Genomic DNA, 10142 nt, shown 5'->3' with positions numbered 1-10142 from the left:
AAATAACAATAACTGGGCAACCAAAAACCTCTTAAGATGTCACACTTCTGACTGATTAATGAGATCTTTTGAAGAGATAGCCCTAAAGGTCTTATAGCATGCACAATATCAACAAACATTAATGACCCACAAATATGACAACTTCAAAAATGGAAGAGGTTCCTAGCTGCTAACATTACAGCATTCAAGGTACATATTACAATCGTAACATGTCCAGAAGGGGGCATATTACTCAGAACTAAAGAAACGAAAAACAAAGACAAAAACCATCATACCCATGCAAATTACTTGAATCCTTTATATATTTGTTCCATCAAAGACGATCCACGATATGTTCACCAGGATGGAACAATTAAAACATGCATTCCACTTGTAATCTATCACAAAAAACAGTGAAATTTTCCCTTTCCAAAGGATGGCAGGAAAAGCAAATTAATTAAAATATCCGAAACTGCGTGTTGGGTATTGTTTGTTCTCTGTTTACCTCCACAAGGAAAATATCATTTGTGCTGCAAAAAAAAAAAAAAAAAAAAAAAAAAAAAAAAAAAAGACACATAAAGGAAAAGTAGGAAAGCAGTATATTGTAACCTGAGAGGTTAATCCTGATTCTCTCATTAAAGCATGCAAAAGGCCATCCTCCTAGAAACAAGTTCACACATATCCATTACACCTGTTTTTAATTCTTTCAGATGCAAAAGGTCATGTACAGGAGCTAAACCTTTTTTTTATTTTTTCATTTTTATTTTTTTCAAAAAAAGCATTAACCTAATCTGCCTGTTAATTCTTTCGGATGCAAAAAAGATCCCTATGTCTCACTGAAGTTAAACCTGTTAACTTGCTAGAAATTGACATATCAACTGACCATGTCCACATTCAACTAAAAACCATTTATAATGACAAATCTTACGATACAAGTCAAAGAAATGCCAAACTGCATAAAGCACGATAAATTCAAAGCAGACGACTTAAAGTACACGAACAGCCTTGGCACTCCACAAATCTTCTTAGACTCGGATATATTCTCAATAAAGGAGTTAAAGGAAGATAACAATCTCTAAAGGACATTTCCTTCTAACTGATCTCTCTCTCTTTGGGTGCATCCTGCAATCGAGGAATGTAGACAAGCAAACTAGACATATAGGTACTACTGTATTGTCAGAGTTAAAACACAATGGTTCTCTTTAAGTTTTTAACAAATAAGTGCCATGATTCCAATAAGCACACAGCACAACCACAGAGGCCCTTTTCCTTCGCAATTTCTTGTCTCTCTTAGTCACTGTTAACTAACAGTATTCCCGCACAATACTTTTCAATACTTTTCTGAATCATCAAACAAGAACCAAAGTAGAATTCCTGGAATCTCATATACAAAAACTAGAAAATAAATAATCTTGCTTGAAAGCAACCTCGTGATCTTAAAGTGATAGCTTACTTTCTACAAACAGTACAAGGGTCTAAGAGATTACGCCACAAATCAAAGTCAGAGGATCTTTGGTTAATAAAGCTAAGAGCAGTCTAAATTCTTACTAGCTGAATCTCACGCACAAGCTTACAGTTTCCTCTACATTCTTGATCAATTCAGAGAAACACAAGGCCTAAGCCAGAATTTAAGGTGCAAAAAGAATAAACTAAATTGGCAACAAACAAACATAGAATAAAGAAGGCTTAAGTGTCACTCTTTGACTTCCTCACACTTCCTACAAGTTTATATGAAGTTCAGCCTTTATTGAATTTGCTTTAGACAATCTGTAAGGTAATTAGTTACAAGAAAAAGCTCAAAAGATCGGAAAATCCAGTTATCCGCCACAAGCAGTAATGGAGGCAGGATTTTCACCAGGGGTTCAAAATATGAAGAAGTAAATACACGAAAATTCCAGGATGAACGACGGAGCGGGGCGGCGAAGGGCAAGACTAACCTTAACCCGCTAAATTTTAACTCGCCTTGTCATTCCCCGTTTATCATTTCTTCCTATTTTACCCTGCTCCATCGAGCCCTTCTAAAATTTCTTGTGCTTTTTTTCCCATTCCCTTTGCAGTGTTCTAATTTATTTTTAACTTTTTGTTTTTTTCTTCGAATTAGTGCCCCTTCAATCATGTATTAATTTGTAAATCGCCAAGGTTCTTAAGAAAGGTATAAGCATTGAATTTCAAATTATAATACATATTCAATACTCAACAACATCAACATCAATATGTTAAATGATAAAAGTACAGCTGAAAGTTGTGAGGAATGCCAAAGTTTAAAAAGGGAAAAACACTACAGTGAGCGAGAATTGAATCCGCAACCTTGGGTCAAATTTGAACTCCCTTGACCACTGAGCTAAGCTTTTCGGCTGTGTCAAGGCATAAAATTCAAAGCAGACCTTAGCTGCTCCCCTGATCTCAACAACAACAACAACAACAACAACAACATGCCTAGTAGAATCCCACAATGTGGGGTCTGGGGAAGGTAGAGTGTACGCAGACCTTACCCCCACCTTGAAAGGTAAGGAGGCTGTTTCAGCTCCTCCCCTGATCTCAAGAATGAAAATTTTAGCTAGACCGAGTGTTTCCCTCACTTGGGAAATACTTCAATTCAGGTGCCAAAGCATTAAGGCATGCATCTCATCACCATTTGGCTCTGCCGAGAAGAGGGCAACACTATAACAAAAGTTATTTCTCTCAATGTTAGCTTTTCCAATTCATTTGTCCATAAGTTAATGCTTATGTTTTTTTGTTATTATTCTTGAGTTACATTCATAGTGTTTCATTCTTTTCTTCATTTCCGCATGTCTTCATTAATGTCCATGCTTATTTGCACTTTGCGATTAAAGCCTCAAAAGAGCTCAATCATCTTTTTCCCTTTTCTGCCTTTGATTCAATTTCTTTGCACGGAGAAATGCATTATTGCTGGTTTAGCATTGAGTGTGTGCTTTTAACACTGGTTACATATCTTTTTAAAAACAACTTATACCCAACTTGTATTGCTTGACACTAAGTATCAGTCTCAAGCAATGGACTAATAGCCTCTTTGGCCAACCTTATTGGAAGCCTAAAGTGCTTATTTTAGAAAATTGAGGTGTTAGCTTCTTTGTGTAGTAGCAGAAGTTGTTTTCAGAAGCTAAAAAGAGTATTTTTTTTTTTTTCCCACAAGCACTTTTGGAACCTTAGCCTAGCACAAATTACTGCTATAATATTGGCAAAAGTGCTTTTCAAATAGATTAGCCAAATACAAAAAGCTACTCTCCGAAAGTACTTTTCAAAAATCACTTCTGACAAAAAGCACTTTTTGAAATAAGCATAATTGAAAGCTTGGCCAAATAGGCTATAAGTCCCAACCCCAACAAGTTGGCATCGCCTATATGGATTTTTTCCTTTTATTGGGCTATATTGTCTTTAAGTTTACATTGATTCTGAATATTGTACTCCCTTATCCCATTTTGTGGGACACTGTTTCTTTTTTGATATGTCCCAAAATTAATGACACCTTTCTATATTTAGAAACAATTTAACTTTAAACTTTCCATTTTACCCTTAATGAGATTTATAGCCACACAAATGTCCATGGTTTGTTTTAAACCACAATCTTAAACTTCGTACCCAGGGCTGGGTACTGTATATATAAGGTCAAATTTAAATTTTTATGCCTATATATCATATAATGAATTCTTTTGGCACAGCTGAAAAGCTTAGCTCAGTGGTTAAGGGGGTTCAAATTTTCCCCAAGGTCCCTAGTTCAATTCTCGCTCACAGCATTGTTTTCCCTTTTTTTTTTTTTTTTGGTTTGGCATTTCCCACAACTTTTTTCATGCATAGCTTTGGCGTTCCCCACAACTTTTAACTATGCTTTTATCATTCAAGATACATATTGATATTGATGTTGTCGAGTACCTTTTATTTTATTGTTTTGTTGTCCAGAACTGAATATATATTAGAATATTAGTAATTTCAGCCTTGACAGCTTTTTTAAGAACCTTGGCTATTTACAAAGTAATACTCCCTATGTTTCAATTTGTTTGTCGTACTTTCTTTTTTAATTTGTTTCAAAAGAATGTCTCTTTCCTAATTTGCAACTACTCTTTAATTTCAACATCCTCATGGCATTTTAAGACCACAAGATTAAAGGGCATTTTGATACATTATACATATCTTTAATTTGGAGGGTCCGAGCAACATAGCTTAGGAATGACTAAACCATTGCAAGCAACTTTCTCTCACATCTACGAGTGCTACGTGCACCTTCTATCGAATGATATCATTTACTGTATGTTCTACCACAAGATATTCTTGTTCAACAAGACAACATAAGTTGGATATATGCTTTAGAACTTCTTCGTTATATATCGACAAAGGAATGCATGTGTTGGCCAAAATAAAAAGCAAATCGAATCTTTTTGGAAACAGTTTCTTTTCTTCTCTTATCATTCTGCTCTCTAAAAGTTAATAGGAAAAGTAACACCAAGATCTTTTAAGTTCGTCAAAGTAGTGCATTTTGCTTTCAAATTTTTCTTGCAATATGCAATATGTACCCATTAGAAAATCAATATAAAGGCAGCCTCTACGTCCTAGCTTAGGGTTCATCATAAACATAATCAAAGATGCACAACCTCTTTACTGGATGCCAAAATTAGTCATACTCAGCAGACTCATTTGTATTTGACATACTAGGATAAAAGAAATACAGAAAACCTTCTATACTTTGTTACTTTTTTCAAATTCATATCATCTAGGACTATGGGATTTCCCCATGCTTGCTGATTTCCTGTTCTTTTAATATTTCATTTTGACTCTTCACTCTCGTTGGTAAAGCACAACATGTAGAAACAACAATAAAGCATTCCTAAGAGGAAACATCAAATGAACTTATTCATATGTCCAACTGTCTCTTTATATTTTAATTTTTGAGAATGGATATTCATATGTTCACTGTTAATGATCAATAAGATTATGCCACAATGATGCCTAGCTATTGTAACTAAGATGGTATCCTCCCTTCTAGGAGGACCTATATTCCCTAATCACCTTTCCTATTGCAACTGAATGCAAATGAAAGACCCTTGCTGAAGAAACCTATATATGCTATTCGGAATGACATAAGGTCAAGTAATGACTTTGTGACATGAAAAACATCAGAACTCTAACTTCAAAATACGCCATCTCTTTGGCATTACAAGAGAACCTTCACATGCTCAAGTTCTAGATAATGGTTTGTTCATGGGTTGAAAGTCGGGAAGGGGAGGGGAATTTAGTTAAATTTCATCTCGTGTACAGATTTACCTCCTCCTTTGCACCATGCCATTCAACTCAGCAAGGGTTGAAAAGTTGGTGTCAAGACTCGAATCACTTGTAGAGATTCCCAATTTTAATTGTACTCTTTTATTTACTAATAGAAAACACATATATATGTTTCCCCTCCTCTTTAATTTCGCTCCTACCTTACCCATTTTCTACAACAAACGGCACAAGTTTAGTGCAAGCTGCCACTGAGGCTTCAAAATTTATGAAGTAGTTCCTTACGACCCTCAACGGAGGTGAGAGTGTGAGACAAAAAATCAAACTGGGTAGTGCTATACTGCTAACAAACCATTCAACAAATTTGTCAAGCCTAGTTGGCATGTTAATTAGGTTGATGAGGTCTCCACATTATAGAGAAGAAGAACCTCGAAACGAGCTACTGGAACATGTACAAACGCCTTTCCTCAAGAATAGGTTAAATACAAAAACCATTATCATATGTAGCACTTGAAAGAATATTTTTTAGCATGACCAGAAAGGCCGTTATGATTAAAGAAAACAAGAAGGATCTCTAGCTTTCCTGCCTTAGTCAATCAGAAACTATCTCAATTACGCGAAGCACAAGTCTACAACATGTAAAAGACAAGCTAAGAAGAGACAAAAAAATGATTTTCTGCCACTGAATTTACAATTTGACAGCTTAGTACAATAACTTACAGTCCAGGATCTCATTTTATGAGAGAGGACTCACTCCAGTTCACAATATGTTGGCGCAGCCTTCAGGTGGTTCCTGCATAAAAAAGTGAGAATATACAATCAAATCACTATTAAATAACAATGAAAAAAGGGAAAGAGTAAGCTCATTTCTCTGTAACTCACATTCTAAATGTTGTATTTTCCACATAACTGCCTACGAAGCAAAGAATGTCATAACGTCTTCATCAAGGAATAGTTCCAAATCACCAGCATCTAACGCACTTGGGACATCAAGCTCAAAGTTAAATGGACTGCTGAGTCTAGCATAATCGGGTGAGCCACTAGTGATTGGAGATGCAAAATGCATCTCAACAGGTCTATCATGATCATTCTGAAATGTGTCTTTTCCATATCGATGGTCCTCTCTAGAAATATCATTTCTAACTCCAGAATCCCGTGGCTTAATCTGAGGTTGACCGAATGCCAGGTGAGACTGCTGCTCTTCATGAGCTGACCCAAATTCAGCCGATGGTGTATAATATTGATATACAGGGGATTGATGCAAGTTTGAATATTGAGATCCATGAGTGAAACTCGGATCCTGTAGCTCATGATGTAGGACAGAACTTTGAGGTCCGTTATGCAACCCATTGTTTGGAGGTCCATAATGAAATATCGAACTTCGAGGTTCATTATTCATCCCAGAGAACTGAGTTCTGCTCTGCAACTGAGTATCATGAAGCTGGCGCTGCGCAACAGAATCTTGAGTTCCAAGATGAAACCTTGATTCATACGGGATAACAGAGTTTTCCAACATTGGATAAATTGATGGCCCATTGCCAACGAATGCATCCTCTGTAGAGACTGCATCAGCTGATGGAACCAAGGAAAGGTTGGAGTCTCTTAATGGTAATTCAGCAGAGTTTTTCTCCACAGGCTTCTTTGCTCCCACAATATTGTTCTCCGGTTGGCTTTCATTTGTATTGTACCCTGAAAGCTGCACATTGGAATTGTTTATATCAGGTAAGGTGTTTCTAGCCTCGTCATCAGGTTCAGTCTGTTGAAAGTTCAACCTAGCACGTTTTCTTCTTCGACGTTGTCCATCTTTACCTTGGTGAGATTGAGGAACAGCACTCAGAGGAGGAGCATCCAATGGTTCATTTCTCGTCTCATCTCTAGATGAAGCAGAGACATTAACATCATCAACATCATAATCACTGTCACTATCAACAGAAGGTTTCTTCTTTTGACCGTGACCTCTATTAGGTGCCTCGCTTATGCTAGATGATCCGTTGTCACTGGTTGGTTGCTGGATAGTAGATTCCTCTCTGCTTAAAACAGATAACCATATTGAGCTCTCCTTTGCAGTCATCTTATCCTGTAAACACTTTGACTGCCGCACTAATCTCCTGATCTTTGCAATATCAGGTGACATATGCTTTATAACAGCAGTTAGAACACCAACTTTAAACATTTTCTTTAAATCATGCGGCTTCTTGTATGGTGTTTTCTGTCCCTTAGGCAGCCCCATTTTCACCCACCATTCCTCGTTCCCTGATGGCCACCAGGGTGGTGAGACACCTTTCTCCAACGGGAACTTCCGCTGAGGTGGATCACAATGTTGCATTAAAGAAGACAAAAGGGACCCCAAGGTAGCATCCTGCAAATCCTGCAAAACACTTTGTGGGTTCCCGTTTTGTTTTCCAATTCCCTCTCCTTTTGCACGGCATTCCGCTTCATACTTTGCTATTGCAGCAGGACCATTCTTATCAAACTTCACCTTTTCCTTCCACCAAGCTCTAATATTATCCGATGCACCGCTAACCGGTTTACCCTTCTCAGGTATAATCCCATAAACAAATCCTCGAGCCTTGCACACCTCCATAAGTTTCAACATGTACTTCAATATCCCATCTTGAGCTCTGGACATCTTTTTCCGCCGAGCTTGATCAGTCGTTTGCTTGTTCTTCTGCAGCTTCTCTGCAGCTTGTTGTGCTGCAAGTTTCTGCCTTTCCTTAAGCCTCTTGAGCTTTACACGGTCTTTCCACATTCGCCTCTCCAATTCCTCAGGATCAATCTCTTCATCACTCACATCCTTTTCCGCTATATTGTCACACCTTATGTCATCGACTTCAATATCCGAGCTGTTGCCCAATCCATCAACATCAATCATACAGTACTCCATTCAAACCAAATGAAACTAAAAAAAAGAAGGAAAAAAAAAAACTACACACCTAATAAAGATACAATAATCCTCGAAGTGTCACAAAATTCAAGATTTAACACAAGTCCAACAATACCAAATACTCATTTCTCAATATCCAACATCGTTTCTTGAATTTTCAAGCAGGACCCACATCAGAAATTCCATTAATTCATGTAATTCAACCAAAAAAGACTGTAAATTCACACACCCAACATCTCAAAAAAAACATAAAACCTAAAGGAATACAAACCAAAAAATCATCAACGCTACAATTATTATTTTTTTGTCAAGTGATGGCAGATTTCCTCCCATCTATCAAGATATTACATTAATTTACTCAAAATTCAACCAGAAAAGAAAACATAAAAAACCAAACACAAAAATAAAAGTTTTCTTTGGGGCTAGAAAATTTCAACTTTCTAACCTGATATCAATTCCAAGTTCATCCATAACAGCCATGTGTAAACAAGAGTTTTTTCTTTTCTTTTGCCAACAGATTAAACCCAAAAAAGGGTTATCAGATTTTCTACCTATATCTTTTTATTTTTTCAACCGAAAAAGGGAATAAAATAAAAAAGGGTAAAAAGGGGTTTTAGAAATGAAGAAAATATATAAATGCAATGTGTCTGTGAAAAGAGAGAAGGGTCAAAAAAAAAAACGCCTAAAATGGGTTGCAAATCGGAAAAACCCAAATAGCTTTGAAGGGACAAAAAAGGAGAGGCAAAATAACTTTTTGGGCCCTATAGGGAAAGTTCCATTGACGTCATTCCCAAGCTATATTTGCTTGTTTAGCTCCCAGAGTTTTTATGATTTACTCTAATTTTTTTGGCGCTCTAACGAGTGCTAGTTCTAATTAAGCACTTGAACACATAATAAAATGTTTATATATATAAATTTGAATAGGCTTTTGCGTGTATTTTTAAATGCTTATTCAGTAGATAAATAAATCACTTATAAAATGACAACTCCTTTAATTATACGCATTCATATCAACAAGTTGTAAAATCCCAAGCGTTTTCTAAATGATGCCTGATGTGTATAATTAAAGAAGACGACTTATTTAATGTGGTTGACTTAACTACCAAATAGATGCTTGAAAACACGCGGATATTTTTTTTCCAAATTCAAACCTAAAATGTCTAACATGAAAACTTTCTCATGTGTTCAGGTGCTCAATTGAAATAAATTATACTAGTTCGAGTGTCTAAATAAATTTGCTGACAAATTTTAGGGGTTGTCAACGTATGTTCGTCACGCCCCGAACTATGGCTCGTAACACGCACTAAGATGCCGCAATCGCATGTGACCGAGCGAACATTACGGTCATTAAATCAACACGGGCATAAATATGAGAGGAATATAACATAAAACATGATGAGCCTTAATAGAACATGGGAAGTCATAATATATTTAGTAAAATACTTGTATAAAACGTGAATGTGAAAATATCATAACTGAGCCAAAGATGGCTCCAACTCTGAGTATTGACATAATTAACTGACTAGTCTATGAAACTTCTATTATGAATCTGAACTGTAAAACATACTTGCTGGGACAAGGCCCCCAGCATACCTTAACTTGCTAAACATGACATGAAAATAAACAAGGATAACTGTCACGACCCAATTCGCGAGTCGTGGTGGCACCTACACTATCCCTTCGAGTAGGCGAACCACATTACTAATAACAAGTTAAATAAGCGGAAAATTAATTAAGAATAAGTTATCAAGTCTTAAATACTTATCATAACAAGAAATGTCACGACAACCCCAAAAAATGGTCAAAGTACAAGAGCGCTAACATAGGGACTAATAAGTCCGAAAATACCGAAGGCTACATATTGTCTGTCAATACAAAAACAAAATAGGAGGAGGAGGTCCCTTCGTGGCCACGGATGACAAGTAGCTCACCCCGAATAACTAAAAGATGTCACCCTCACGTACGCCCCACGGGCAGAACCGGGAGCTCGGATCGTACTGTGACTCAACAAAAAGTGCAAGAAGAGTAGTATCGCACAACACTTGTA

At 36.7% G+C, this 10142-nt stretch overlaps 1 protein-coding gene across 4 annotated transcripts; it reads right to left on the bottom strand.

The window, feature by feature from the left end:
* Positions 1-276: 276 nt before the first annotated feature.
* LOC132045544 (ETHYLENE INSENSITIVE 3-like 3 protein) lies at positions 277-8921 on the bottom strand. Of its 4 annotated transcripts, none has more exons than XR_009412461.1 (3): positions 6094-8921; positions 5932-6004; positions 277-509 (listed from the first exon to the last, which is right to left on the bottom strand). XR_009412461.1 is itself a non-coding variant. In XM_059436125.1 (3 exons), the coding sequence occupies exon 2, from the start codon at positions 8093-8095 to the stop codon at positions 6125-6127; it is 1971 nt and encodes a 656-aa protein (XP_059292108.1). In that variant the 5' UTR covers positions 8096-8110; positions 8211-8921; the 3' UTR covers positions 5686-6004; positions 6094-6124. The 4 variants fall into 4 exon arrangements, 3 of the variants coding, with proteins under 3 accessions (XP_059292108.1, XP_059292109.1, XP_059292110.1); XM_059436125.1 differs by lacking the exon at positions 277-509 and having other exon boundaries at positions 5686-6004; positions 6094-8110; positions 8211-8921; XM_059436126.1 differs by lacking the exon at positions 277-509 and having other exon boundaries at positions 5686-6004; positions 6094-8110; positions 8541-8921.
* Positions 8922-10142: the final 1221 nt, after the last annotated feature.

The sequence above is a fragment of the Lycium ferocissimum genome, unplaced genomic scaffold (assembly GCF_029784015.1).
Source record: "Lycium ferocissimum isolate CSIRO_LF1 unplaced genomic scaffold, AGI_CSIRO_Lferr_CH_V1 ctg6986, whole genome shotgun sequence".
NCBI lineage: Eukaryota > Viridiplantae > Streptophyta > Magnoliopsida > Solanales > Solanaceae > Lycium > Lycium ferocissimum.
Note: the sequence above shows the minus strand (reverse complement) of the source record. Positions and strands in the feature narration are given on the sequence as shown.